Source organism: Hyla sarda, chromosome 5 (genome assembly GCF_029499605.1).
Source record: "Hyla sarda isolate aHylSar1 chromosome 5, aHylSar1.hap1, whole genome shotgun sequence".
Classification (NCBI taxonomy): domain Eukaryota; kingdom Metazoa; phylum Chordata; class Amphibia; order Anura; family Hylidae; genus Hyla; species Hyla sarda.
The window spans coordinates 270,136,802-270,151,800 of NC_079193.1; the positions used below are offsets into that span (position 1 = coordinate 270,136,802).

The 14,999-nt window shown below is 42.1% G+C and overlaps 2 protein-coding genes across 3 annotated transcripts in view; one reads left to right on the forward strand and one right to left on the reverse strand.

Moving 5' to 3' along the window:
- The window catches only part of CABLES1 (Cdk5 and Abl enzyme substrate 1), a 109,756-nt gene that overhangs the window by 65,039 nt on the left and 29,718 nt on the right, over window positions 1-14,999 (forward strand). For both annotated transcript variants that reach the window (XM_056521721.1, XM_056521720.1), the window contains exons 2-4: window positions 5,536-5,607; window positions 8,647-8,739; window positions 10,958-11,035. In XM_056521721.1, coding sequence (XP_056377696.1) covers window positions 5,536-5,607; window positions 8,647-8,739; window positions 10,958-11,035 — 243 coding nt within the window. The remainder of the gene's footprint in view (window positions 1-5,535; window positions 5,608-8,646; window positions 8,740-10,957; window positions 11,036-14,999) is intronic.
- Window positions 8,745-14,999, reverse strand: part of TMEM241 (transmembrane protein 241) — a 194,884-nt gene continuing 188,629 nt past the window's right edge. The window contains exons 4-5 of the transcript XR_008844200.1: window positions 9,395-9,629; window positions 8,745-8,873 (exon numbers count right to left, since the gene is read on the reverse strand). The gene's annotated coding sequence lies outside the window, so the exon portion shown is untranslated. The remainder of the gene's footprint in view (window positions 8,874-9,394; window positions 9,630-14,999) is intronic.

The window sequence follows — 14,999 nt, forward strand, 5'->3', positions numbered from 1 at the left end:
AGTTGTTTTCTTTATGAACCAAAATGATCTTTTGAAGTAAGGGCCCCATGTATTATTTTAGAAGCTGTCCAGTATTTGGGATGAAAATCCTTATTGTAGCCAATGCTGCAGAGGAGTCAGGATTTTTCTGCTTATACTCTTCAACTCTGTTTTTCCCATTTGACCTTGTCTTTCCGCAAGTTACCCGAATAACCAAGGCAATGAGCCAAAATCTGTTTGTTTTCTTCTCTGTTGACACAAAACAGAGATGTTACAAGCTTTGTGAAGTTGCTGAACTTGGTCTTTCCAAGTCATGGACCCTTATCAGGACAATAGCTAAATATAGCGTATACACACACAAATATGTGGAGTTTAATTCTATGTAGGAAATAAGCCATTTGTGCCGTGCTTTCCTTTGTGTTATTTCGAGGAAAATGTAAAGAGTGATAAGCAGAACAATGCTGTTATGGCTGGGTTTGGTAGAGAAAAGGAGTTTCTGTTTATGAAAACATTCATGATTATAAAAAAAAGAAAATAAACAAATTTCTGCTTTTTTTTTTTCCCTTCCAAAAATGTGTTTATTAAACATTTTAGGAACTTTTTATAGCAATCAAGGGAGGGAAAAAAGGGGGAAAGAGGAGGGTTCACAGGAACAATACAGCTGAAAAGGGTTTTCTGAAGGCATTTGGTGGAGGGCATCCGGCCTCCAATACCGCTGTCATTCCAGATCCAGGCAGGAGAAAATAAAATAAAACATCCTGCATTATAAACATCCTATAGATCCATAAAACACATGAGGTAAACCCAGATGAACAGAAGTGAACTGGGGGAGGAGGGTGCACTATGGAGACAAGGGATCTCCACCATTTATGAGCCCAAAGTAAAAAAAAAAAAAAAAAAACACCTGAACTATGGATTGTATCCAGTCCATACAGAAATGGAGTACAAGTTTATCAAGGAGAAGACTGATAAAGGGAGGTGAATTAGATATACGGCAATGGAATATGGACTTTCTAACAGAGGTGGATATATAAACGAGTAATTTCTCATTGATCAGTCTCACTGGGGAGTATTCCAAACATATACCAATGAGGGGTGAGAGCGAACCTGCTCCCAGAAGGCTTTAATAGAAGGGCAGGACCAAAAACAGTGCAGGAGGTCAGCGGGAGAAGTGCCACATTTTGAGCATGTGTGATCCATTGTGTTACCAATGAGGAAAGCCCTGTGGGGGGAAATGTATGCCCTATGTGTCTTTATAAGCCATCTCCCAATGAAACTCGATAGGAAGCTATTTGGCCTAGTTATTTGACCTAGTTATTTGTCCCGGACAGAGTTGTGTTGAGGTTGTCCCAGTTTTTGTCCGTCAGGTGTTGTTTGATACTATGGACATAAACAAATGCTTGTAAGTAACAGACTAACTTGCTGGTCGTCGCACAATTTTCTCGGCATCTGTAACTCCCAGCGTGAGCCGCACATTGCAGAATTAAATGAGCTATAACGGACAGGAATTTAAACCTTTGCTCAATATAAAGTGTCCCTGTAATTTACAAAAACGTTTTACCTGTCACAGAGACGTATCAAAAGTTTTGATTGGTCGCAGGCTGTTTGTTTAGACCCCCATTGATCTTTACAATGAGCCAGGAGAAGCAAGTGCTTCACTTCCCAGCTCGCAGCAGTCTCCATCCACTTGCACTACAGCAGACGGCCCCATTATGTGTCTATGGAGTTTATATAGTGCACCTGGATAGAGATCATTGCAAGCTGGGGAGTGAAGTGCTTAAGCAGGTGCTTCTCCCTGCTTGTTCTAATGATCAGTGGGAGTATGAACATCCAGAATCTGATGACATTTTTCAACATATCTTTGTGATATGTCAGACGTTTTGAAAAATGACGGACACTTTAAATGAAAGCGGTAATTCCATCTCATAAAGGGATGACATATCACTAAGGTTACCAGATGGGGTCCTACTTTGGGGGACAAGAAAGAAGTTCCCTGTACATTTTTTGGTCAGGAGTGAACCTTTGCATGGAAAAACTATACTATTACTGGATTCTTAGGTCTAATGATTAGTGGGGGTCCTAGAGGTTTGATTATGAAATGATGGCATATCCTAGAGACGAGGTGGGCATACGGCTGTAAACCATTTACAACTCTGCCTTGTATTAAACACTGGGAAAGATACAGTTTAGATAATGTAAACTTAAGGCTTTTACATGGGGCCTTGGCTTCACAATAATAAAGCACCAATCTCCATAATCAGCACTTATTTAATGGACCTGCAGGTATCTCAGTCACTCACAGACAAGGCAGCATGGATGATTGCTGGGTGTGTGCTTTTTTTTGTTTTGTTTCAGAACTCAGAAATGCATTGAATGGTCTTGCCGTAAATGTGCAGAGTTGTACGCCAATATACCTTTCTGCCTGTATTTCACTTTTGTAATGTGACTCTAGCTGACAGGCCATTTCCCCAGATCAGGATGCACTCTTCATTCCTGAGCAGTAGACTCTTGCTTTGCTATGTTAATGTACCATAATATCCACAAGGATAACCCCTTTAGTACCATGGTGTTTATTTTGTCCTATGCAGTTGTCGTAGAAGAGCAATCTCCTAAATTATATAAAAGAGGACCTCTTCTGACCTGTACAGTGATCCCTCAACTTACAATGGCCTCAACATACAATAGTTTCAACATACAATGGTCTATTCTGGACCATCGTAAGTTGAAACCAGACTCAACATACAATACTACAGACAGTCCAGATCTGTGAAACGTGTCAATGGCCGGAAGAACCGACCAATCAGAATGGACATTCACTGGTAAAACCCCTGTATTACTGAAGTGTATGCACTGACTGGTGTCTGGTAGCGCCCCCCTACAGTACAGGGTGGTATTACATGTTCTGTACTCTTTACCTGTACCAGGGTTACCTGCTCCTTTGGACACAAGGTGAGGGCGACTCCATGTTACTTCTTTGGGACACTGTGTACTGTACAAGACCCCCAAAGAAATTCCTGTCCTCCAGCTGTTGCAAAACTACAACTCCCAGCATGGCCCGGACAGCCAAAGGCTGTCCGGGCATGCTGGGAGGTGTAGTTTTTCAACAGCTGGGGGTACCCTGCTTGGGAAACACTGATATAGCCAATGATTTACAGCTCCCAGCTGATCTTTCTTACTTTTATATGTACGATCTTGCTTTATCTATATTAATTATCTATTTATTTTTCTTTAATACTCACTTTTTTCTACTTTTTGGACGACATTTTGAGGCTTCAGAACCAATTACCAGGTTTCCATAGAGTTCTGGTCTCAACATACAATGGTCATCCTGGGACCAATTAATATTGTAACTTGAGGGACCACTGTATAGTGAAAAAAAAACTTCCAATGAAATAATTCTAGAACATGTTTTTCTATAGCTCTGTGTTTGTGATTACTTTCTTATTCTTATTAGAAATGTATGACTTAACATCCATTTCAGAGTTACCATTTGGGGGTGTCCCTACATTGTCAGCTCTGATTGGATAACGGTCAGTGTAAGGACGCCGCCCTCAACTAGTAACACCCAGTTGGCTATTTATTCATACATTTCTAGTAAGAATAATAAAGGAACGGCACAACACAGAGCTATAAGAAAAGATGTTCCCGAATTGCTATTCCATCGGGAAGAAACCACAGGTCTCTTGAAGTAGTAACCAGAAGTGAGCTTTAAAGGAGTATTACACCAAATATGCATTTTTTAAAAGCGCATCATACAACTGATATAAAGCGCTGTTCGAAATCCCATTCAAAGCCATTACATTCTGCTTTTTTTCAGTCTGAAATGGCTGATTACCGAGAACAATAGACAGTATTTGACTACAAAGAGAATGGTAATAATAATTAGATTGTGTCCCTTTAAATGGATGCCACCTTGTGTAACTGGGTTTCCTCATCTATTGTTGACGTTACATCAGACATTTGTGCCTTTCCACAGTGCTTGGCCCTCCTATTTTTGTTTTGTTTAAGATACGCTGGAGCTTTACAGTGAAAAGGTTGCAGGCATTGCTTGAATAAGAACAAATAGTCGTAGCCTTAATGTTACAGCCAGTCATCGTCAGTCAGTTGATTGTGGCTGGTGTACATCTGAAAGCATGTGTTGACAGGACAGTATGAGGGAGAGCAAAATAAAGTCTTGTATCGGAAGACCTGGCCATCTGTCAAGTTTTTGTCTGGATCAAATTTGTCTTGTTCTCCACTTTACAAGTGCAACGCAAACAGATTTGTCTTCACCTTCTCATTAAACAGAGGCGAATGTAATAAAAATGTTCTGCCTACATAATAAGGGTCTACTGATAAATCACAGTACTGCTGAAATAAAGTAGGCGATTGTTTATAATTTAACATGACACCGCTTAAACGGATACTCCGGGCCTAAGGTATCTTATCCCCTATCCAAGGGATAGGGTATAAGATGTCTGATCGCGGAGGTCCCGCTGCTGGGGACCCCCGAAATCTCTCAGCTGCACAAAGCGATGATCGCTTCGTGTCTGAAGCCTCACGACCATGGGGCCGGAGTATTGTGATGTTACGACTCCGCCCCTTGTGACATCACGCCCCACCCCCTCAATGCAAGCCTATGGGAGGGGACATGACCGTCTTAGGGCCGGAGTACCCCTTAGGAGGTTGCTCTTCTACGACAACTGCATAGAACAAAATAAGATGTCTTGGGGCCGGAGTACCCCTTGGTCAGCAAAAAAAATGTTTTTGTTTTTTTATAGTATATTAATAAAATGAATGCAAAACTGCATACATGTTGAGTTTTATATTATTAATTGGATGAATTGTTGCATAGCAACCCAATAACCCAAGATGAGATAAAAAATCGGACTATATTACATGCCAGTATAGCTTTAATAACTCATTGGGTGGCCCTGAAAGCCGATGCATTTTGAGCATCAGGTGCTCAGCCATTATGAAGAGCACTTGGAGGTGGAAACATGTCGGCCTTCAGGGCCAACACATCTATTGTCAACCTTGTGTTGAGATGTTAGATGTCCAGTTAGTATATGCTGACAGATGATGTCTTTTAAGATATTGGCAGGGAACCTGTCACCATGAAAATGCTGCCCAATCTGCTGCCTAATCTACTGGCATTGTGTTAGGTCCAGTGGGCGGCATTACTCAGTGATTGATATCTCTGTATGAGCATCCGCACAGAGGTAGCTGTCAGTCACTGATTAAGACCACCCACTGGAATACTAATCCCAAAATATTACTGTCTTTAAAAGCAACTTTTGACTTGGCAACAACTATTGATATGACTGATCGAGCTCCTTCTGATACTGACAGATCAGACTGCTTGTTCGTTGTGACAGGTTCCCTTTAACATATCAATGCATTTTTTTTTCTCTTTGATAAAAAACAACGCAGCATTACAGTGGTCCTTATTGTTATTATTACTCTTATGCTATAACTAAAATCATAACTACTTGTACTACTAATGTGATTGTTCTGTAATGCCCTTCGTTATTTTTATTATCGGTTAAACAATACCTTGCTTTGTGTCTTCTGTAGGCGACGTCTGATCTCTCAGCGGTCTTCACTGGAAACACTTGAAGACATTGAAGAAAATGCTCCTCTGCGCAGGTATATTTAGTACTGTTTCTAATCTCATATAGTCCTTATTTGGGGCTTCCCTCAATATTGTTGAACTCGCATTGTTAAATAATCAGGATTTATGCTGGGGATGAAAAGGAGTTCTCCTTTTTACTGATAAGCTTTAGGTCCCTGTTGATGTCCTCAGCTGATCTACTGAAACTTCAAGGGGTATTCCAGGGAAAAGCTTTTTTTTATACATCAACTGGCTCCAGAAAGTTAAACAGATTTGTAAATTACTTCTATTAAAAAATCTTAATCCTTCTAGCAGTTATCAGCTGCTGAAGTTGAGTTTATCTTTTCTTTCTGACAACAGTGCTCTCTGTTGACACCTCTGCTTGTTTCAAGAACTGTCCAAAGCATTAGAGGTTTGCTATGGGGATTTGCTCCTACTCTGGACAGTTCCTAAGACAAGCAGAGGTGTCAGCAGAGAGCACTGTGGTCAGACAAAGTAACATAGTTCATACGGTTGAAAAAAGATCAGAGTCCATCAAGTTCAACCTATAACCCTAATGAGTCTTTACTGAGTTGATCCAGAGGAAGGAAAAAACCCTCTTACTAGAGGTAAAAATTCCTTTCCGACTCCAATATGGCAGTCAGAATAAATCCCTGGATCAACGTTCTGTCCCTATAAATCTAGTATACATAACCAGTAATGTTATTACTCTCCAAAAATGCATCCAGACCCTTTTTGAATTCTATTACAGAGTTCACCATGACCACCACCTCTGACAGAAAAGAACAACTCAACTTCAGCAGCTGATAACTACTGGAAGGATTAAGATTTTTTAATAGAAATTTACAAATCTGTTTAACTTTCTGGAGCCAATTGGTCGAAAAAAAAATGTTTTTTTTTCCTGGAATACCCCTTTAAGTTCCTCAGGGGTGTAGTTGTATTACTAACTTGCTATTTTTTTGTATTATTGTGTATTACTGTGTATTTTTTTTTAATTATGATTGTTAATATATACTAAATGAAAGACTGACATAGAGGAACAGAGGACCCTGCCCATAAGGGCTTACAATCTACATGTGCAACTATACCACAATATTTTAGAAAAATTAATTCCTGTAGCTTGAATGTGTATGTTAGCTGTAAGGACGCATTTCCTTTTTGCTTCCCACCAGCCTATGGGGACTGGTGCATGCAGAACACAAGCAGCAGTGTAACACCTTATCTCAGTCATGTGATTACAGGTGGTATGTACTGTATATACATGTATCTGTCACTAGCACCAACCACTGGCCTATCACCTGGCAATTTAGGAATAATAAAGGGCATTTCTGTACACTAGTATAATTACACTTGTATTGGATTATGGTACAGTGATCCCTCAACTTACAATGCCCTCAACATACAATAGTTTCAACATACAATGTTTTTTTCTGGACCATTGTAACTTGAAACCGGACTCAACATACAATACTACAGACAGTCCAAATCTGTGAAACATGTCAACACCCGGAAGAACTGACCAATCAGAATGGGAATTTTACTGGTAAATCACCTCTATTACCTAAGTGCATGCAGTGACTGGCTGTCTGGTAGCGCCCCCTACAGTACAGGGAGGAACTACAAGTTCTGTACTACTCTTTACCTGTGCCAGGGTTAGCTGCCCCTTTGGACACCAAGTAAGGGTGGGTCCATTTGGGACACTGTGTGTTCTGTATAGGACCCTGAAGAAGCTCCTGTCCTCTATATAAACCATTGTTTCCCAACCAGGGTGCCTCCAGCTGTTGCAAAACTACAACTCCCAGCATGCCCGGACAGCCAACGGCTGTCCGGGCATGCTGGGAGTTGTAGTTTTGCAAAAGCTGGAGGCACCCTAGTTGGGAAACACTGACATAGACAGTGATTTACAGCTCCCAGCAGATCTTTCTTACTTTTATATGCAAGGATTTGCTTTATCTGTATAAGTTATCTACCTATTATTCTTTAATCCTCACCTTTTCCTATTTTTGGATGACATTTTGGGGCTGTAGAACCAGTTACCAGGTTTCCATAGAGTTCTGGTCTCAACATACAATGGTCGTCCTGGAACCAATTAAAGGAGAACTCCAGACCATAAAAATTGTCCCCCATAGTGCCAGCAGTAAAAAAAAATTAAGATGTACATACCTTCCGGTAACCGGCTCCGGTCTCCGCCGCGATCCACTTCCTGGTTGCTGGATGAATCAGCCAATCACCAGCCGCAGCGCAGTCCGACTCGGCCGGCGATAGGCTGATAGGTCGGTGTATTGAAGAATTTTGTGTCCTGAAGAATTCTCACACTGCCGCTCAGCCTATCGCCGGCCGAGTCGGACTGCGCTGCGGCTGGTGATTGGCTGATTCATCCGACCACCGGCAACCAGGAAGTGGATTGCGGCGGAGACCGGAGCCGGTTACCAGAGGCCCCGGGGGAGCAGAGGAAGGTATGTACATCTTTATTTTTTTACTGCCGGCACTATGGGGGACCATTTTTATAGTCTGGAGTTCTCCTTTAATATTGTAACTTGAGGGACCACTGTATATGATAACATGTATTTTTTTTTCTTTATATTATGCATTTCTTATGTATTCATCATTCCATTTAAATTCTGTTCTATCTGCCTCTTAGTTGGCAAAGCTTCATATCACTACCTGGGCAGGATCAATGGGATTGTTCATCGGGTATTGTACACAATATACAACAGAACAGTAAAAGAGAGTTAGGAGGAAGTGAAGGATATGAGGCTGTGACTTCTGGGTCATTTCGTTTTATTTTACACAATGTAAAAACTTTTACTTTTATGTGTTACCGAATGTGTCTGCTGTCTATTGTGTAGCCATTACAATGAAAAAAGGAAAATCCTTGGCCGCTCGTGAAGATTTAGCAGTGTTAAAGAATTGTAATTGTTCTCTCCTGGCCGGTGTGACTTTGTGCAGCCCTCTTGTGAGTCTGTGAAATAGGACCAGACTTCAGCCATTTGTCTCATTTATTTTCCTTCCTGTCTTTGTGTGGCGATGCCATGAAAGATCTCACTTCAGGCTTTAATTGACTTATTTTTCAGATGTCGGACTCTGTCCGGTTCACCCAGACCAAAGAATTTTAAGAAGGTGCATTTTATTAAGAGCATGAGACAGCACGACACAAGGAGTGGCAGGTAACACCACAAACACACACTTCCTCTGTTTGTATTCTCAAGAACCAAGGTACCTTGTTGTTTTCCTTATTGGGGTTTTCGAGCCTCTTATTGTATTGCAAAACACAAGCCAAGGTTTCCAGCATTTGTATATTCTGTTATGAAATTTAAAAAGAAAAAAAACTAAAAAAACAATGGATATTTGGTTTGGTTTGGGCTAGAATACATACAGCACAGTTATGAGCTCCATATCCCAATGACAGTCTGATAACATGTCTTGAAACAGTTTTTTTTTTTCTATAATTGAAATCCAAAACATATATTGCCCATATAGAAACCTTCAGTACTACCATTTAGAGATGAGCGAACTTACAGTAAATTCGATTCGTCACGAACTTCTCGACTCGGCAGTAGATGACTTATCCTGCATAAATGAGTTAAGCTTTCAGGTGCTCTGGTGAGCTGAAGACTCTTTCCTAGGACTGTATCCACCTTTTCCAGCCCACTGGAGCACTGGAAAGCTGAACTCATTTATGCAGGACAAGGTATCAACTGCTGAGCCGAAAAAGTTCGTGACGAATCGAATTTACTGTAAGTTCGCTCATCTCTACTATCATTGCCCAAATACTGCAGTTTAGATAAATCAACCACCCGATGGTACGAGATTACTACCTACTGTTTGTGCCCTGTGATGCGGTTGCAATTTCCTTCATTCGAGAGGGATAATTCTTTCTCTGCTGACACAGACACCTGTTCCCTTAGTTGTGGCCAGGAGACCGAGAAATTCAAGGGCAAAATCCAGTGCGGACAAACAGTGGGGCATTTGGTCATTGCAACCAGCTAAATCCCTTCTTTACCACTGTTATCTTGTGCTGAATAAAATCTTGCACTTTGAGTAGGGTATCACCCTCCTGTGGTGTAAGCAGAGGACAGTGGGTGAATATTGAGCAGCGTAGGGGGGATTTAACAAATGCACCATTACTTTTTACTTGTTTTAGCAGTAGAACAATCAATCTAAGTGCCTTGGAGTGAGGGTTGTCCAGTGTCACACAATTGTGGAGTATCAGCTGGCACACAATAAAAAGTTATACTCCCCTGTTTAGATCTCTGACTATGTCCTGACAGTGCCAGTTCTCTGGCTGGGTGACAAGGTGATATGACCAGTGAATGATTGAGAAGCTATTTTTTTCTGTGTCAAAATGAAAGCAGAATGTGCTGCTTAGTAGGGTGGGCACATGGGCACATTTAGGGTGGACGTGCAAGGAATCGAACCGGGCAAGTATAAACTCAAAACTCCACAATTTCGTGATGCCAGATGGCAATTTTGAAAACAGTGCTGTTCTGAAATGAGCAAAGTTATCGGTTTGCATTTATCTGTTTTTGGAACACAGAGCTCTCTGCTGACATCACGAGCACAGTGCTCTCTGCTGACATTTTAGGAACTGTCCACAGCCGCATATGTTTGCTATGGGGATTTTCTCCTACTCTGGACAGTGCTTAAAATGGACAGAGATGATGTCAGCAGAGAGCTCTGTGTTCCAAAAAGAAAATACATTTTCTCTGTAGTATTCAGCAGCTAATAAGTACTGGAAGGATTAATATTTTTTTAATAGAAGTCATTTACAAATCTGTTTGACTTTCTGGCACCAGTTGATTTAAAAGAAAAAAAAAAAAAAAAAAGTTTTCCACCGGAGTACCCCTTTAATGTGGTCTTAGTTTGTCTAGTACCACTTGTCTATGGATAACCATAATTATGAATAGATACTCTGAAAAGATGCTTGAAAGACTCCAGGTAGACAACCTGTCTAGGAATTTACTGCTGACACCCAACTTTTTAGGTTGCTTTCTGTTGAAGGCTTTAAAAGTATTTATTTTCTGGCCACTAAAAAATTAAAGTTCACCCCTGCCCTAGACATAAATGTCTCTATTTATAATGCATATCATTTTCACATCTTTTTGCCCATGGAGTAGTTTTAATTCCTTGCCAAGTCTAAGTCCACAGTCTCATTTTAAGTGAGTGGGACACAGACAAGTAAACATGTCCAAGGTCACATGCTGCTGACAATGGGATTCCAGCGATTTCTCTCTGCTATCATTATATGGTCAGCACCCTGAACCACAAGCCTACCCCTTCTCCCTGCCCAGTGTAGACTGCAATTGTTCAAGAACACAGTGAAGCATAGTATGTTTGGCACTACCACTGCTACTGAAATGACATCTGTGTTCTCTGATCTTATAGAATTGTCCTAATAAGCGGAAGAAGATCGTTTTGTAGCATATTTTCTGTGCTGCCATACCGAGACTGTTCACATGTTGGGTAGGTACACCTTATTATGGATATTAATGAATTGAATACCAGTACAAGTGAATAATATATTTTATCCATCTATCTCAATCTTTTTTCCGTCTATATGCTTTATTTGTACTTCTGCATGGTATATCACCTCTGAGCTCAGTTATGAATAAATAATGTATGTCTGATGTCATTGTTATTTTATATTCAAACGGGGACATTTTGTCATCGTTGCTTTGGTAAGCGAGTTCTGTAGTCATGGTTTTTTTTTTTTGCTTTAGTTTTGCTTATGTATGGCACATTTATCATACTATCACAGGGGGTTGATACATTTGGATCACATAAGCAAAAACCAATAAATCACTTCAGAACACCAATTTGCAGCTTTGAAAAAAATGTGATATATACCGTATGTGTTCATAAATAATTTTTTTACCAGTTTTTGTTTACCCTAAATGTACGAACTCCTTTTTTTTATTATTTTTTTTATTTTTTTAACAGTATGTAAGATCCGTGTATCCTGTGTATTACTTTAGATTCGGAGGAGTCCAGTGACCAGTGTTTTTTTTGTTTTAATGTTAATAAAATGGCTAACGAGGGCTTTTGGAGTGTGTTTTTTTTTTTTAAATGTGTTTTTTATTTACTTGACAGGCTTTGTAGTGAAAGCAGTCTTACAGAGGGAGTCCATTACTAAGCCAGGGCTTAGCGTTAGCACATACCAACCAAACAGCAACAGCCTGACCTTACTAGGGTGGGTGTGCACAATTGTTACTTGCCCTCCCCAGCCCAAATACCTGTTGGTACAGGCTCTTCCCGTCACCCATGTGGCGGTGGGTACCGGGGTAATAATTGGGGGTTAGAGCAAGCTGTTATTGGGGCTAATGCTGAGCCCAGGCTTAGAAATGGACTCAGTCTATAAGACAGCTTCCACTACTAAGCCTGTCAAGTAAATAAATTTTTTTTTTTAAAGTGTAAAAAAAATGTATATAAAAAAAAACACTCCCCCACAAGCCCTCGTTAACCATTTTATTAAGATTAAACAGAAAAAAAAACACTGGTCATCGATGCAGTCCACCGAATCCGAAGTAGTCCACAGGATACACGGATCTGAAATTAGAAAAAAAATAGATTAATACATTTATTGTTACCCACCCGCGCATCTCCCGTGCTGCTCCACCACAACTCCCAGCATGCCCTTACATTAAGGACATGCTGGGAGTTGTAGTAGTGCGGCAGGTGACAAGCTTGTCACCCGACCCACAACTACAACTCCCAGCATGCCCTTATAGTTAGGCATGCTGGGAGTTGTGGTTGTGCAGCAGAGGGCAGGTGACAAGCTTGTCACCCGCCCCTACCGCACAACTACAACTCCCAGCATGTCGTGCAAGCCAGGGAAGCAGGCGATAATGCGCTCCGCTCCTTGGCCAGTGGTGATCAGAAAATCACTGTAATTTCATATCTCCTGGCGGGAAATTTGAAATGACAGTAAACTCCGCGGTGCCGTAGCATAGGGAGCCCAGGCTGACATAACACTGCAGCCGCCCGGGACTCCCGCGGCCGGGCTGGAAGATGTGCAGGAGCTGTCCCTGCCATCCCTCAGTATGTACTGCAGCGCTTAGGGATGGCAGGGACGGCTCCTGCACATCTCCCAGCCTGTCTGCAGGAGTCCCGGGTGGCTTAAGAGTGATGCCACCCCTGGCTCCTTTTAACATATAACTGATCGGTGGAGTTTTAGGCCCTACTGTAAGATCAAATTTCCCACCAGGTTCCGTGATTGGCTGCTCGGTCCTGGCCAATCACGGGACCCAGCGGGAAATGTGAAATTACATTAGGGACTCCAGAACCTCTGCGGCGCCAAGGTATTTTAAAAGGAGCCTGGGCTGGCATCACTCTGCAGCCGCCCGGGCTCCATCTGATTCTAACCCCGCTACTCTATCTAACTTAATGAGGGGACGGGGACACTGCTTAACATTCCCCCCTTGTCTCCCACCTGCCCACGCCACACATCTCCCGCCCGCAACAAGACAACTCCCAGCATGCCCTCACTGTAAGGGCATGCTGAGAGTTATAGTCTTGTAGCGGGTGGGAGATGTGCGGCACGGGCAGGTGGGACACAAGGGGTATGGAAAGCAGTGTCCCTGTCCTCTCATTAAGTTAGAGAGAGTAAGGGGGATAGAATCAGACGGAACCCGGGTGGCTGCAGAGTGATGCCAGCTCGGGCTCCTTTTAACATATAACAGAGCAGCTGAGTTCTAGTCCCAACTGTAAGATCAAATTTCCTGCTGGGTCCCGTGATTGGCAGCTCGGTCCCGGCTAAATGGGACCCAGCGGGAAATATGAAATTAGGGACTAGAAAAACTCAGCGGCGCCGAGGTATGCTAAAAGGAGCCCGGGCTGGCATCACTCTGCAGCCGCCCAGGCTCCGTCTGATTCTATCCCCGCTACCCTAACATAATGACGGGGACACTGCTTTACATCCCCCCCCCCCCCCCCCCCCTTGTCTCCTACCCGTCCGCGCCGCACATCTCCCGCCCGCTACAAGACTACAACTCCCAGCATGCCCTCACTGTAAGGGCATGCTGGGAGATGTAGTCTTGCAACAGGCAGCAGACAGATGGGAGATGTGCGGCGAGGCCGGTGGGAGACAAAGGGGGATGTAAATCAGTGCCCCCATCATTAAGTTAGGGTAGCGGGGATAGAATCAGATGGAGCCCGGGCGGCTTCAGAGTGATGCCAGCCCGGGCTCCTTTGTCCAGTTGTTATATCATATTTCCTGCTAGATCACGGCTGCCAGTGGGAAATATAAAAATTGGCTCTCCAAAGCCGTTTTGTAAGCCAGCTCTGGGCTGGCTTACATTTACGCTGTTTTGGAGGGGTTGCGACTTTTTGTGTCGACTTTCGCACTTGATTAATCCCTGACCACTGCAAAGTGAAAATGAAATTTACTTTCGTAAGCTTTTTTGTAGCTTTTTTGCTTACAGCCAAAAGTCACACAAGAATTTGCTTAGGTTCTAATCCGACTTTTTGTGCGACTTTTGTAAGCAAAAAAGAAGCTCTAAATCCCTTGATAAATGTCCCCCATTGTCTTTTCCTTTTTTTTTTTTAAAGGCAACGCATTTATATATGGTAAAATCTTCTCTCTCAACATACCCAGGGGATGTTCCTGCCGGTAGGGATGGTGAGGACATGATGTTATAAAGTGTCCCCCCACTGGCCCCTTGAGTACTCCCCTGGGTGGTGAGCTATACTCACCTAGCCCCACTGCTCCGCCGGTTATCAGGCCCCCTCAGCTTGATTGACTGGAGGGAAACACTTTTAAACATCATATTCTCACCATCCCTGCCGGCAGAAACGTCTCCTGTGGATTAAGTGAAAGAGGATTTTACAATAAATAACACGTTGCCACTTGTTTAAAGGGACTATAACTAAGGATAGGGCATTACTGTTGTAGTCTTAGAGAACCTATAGTCCTTTTTTATTGACCAGTTCAGTCAAATAAGTTTTATTGCCACTTGACAGTAGTCAAAAAGCTTAGTTGTACCAAGTTTTCTATTTATACATTCCTTGGTTGCAAATTTCCCTGTGTTCCTTTTATTTTAAAACGCTGTCCTTAGCCAGGAACTCATCTAGTGTCCATTCATGACAGTATGACGAGCCAACATCTGCTTGGTAGCGGCCCTCTTTTTACAAGCCTAGGAGAATCTTTTGAGCATTTGCATAGTTAACATTCTACAAATGGCTCATAAACTTGGGTAATTTAGAACAGTGACAGCGACGGTAGCAGAAAACAATAGACTATGGGAACTGCTGATCCATTCATGAAATGTTTTCGACGTACACTGTAAATTATTCACGTGAACATTATTACTACATTATGTAAGTCTCTTCTGTTTTTGAATCTCTTTCTGTAAATCTTATTTGAAGAGAATTTTACATCCTTCAATTTAATATTTTTTTAGGGGGCAAATTTTACCTGCTGTGACCAAAA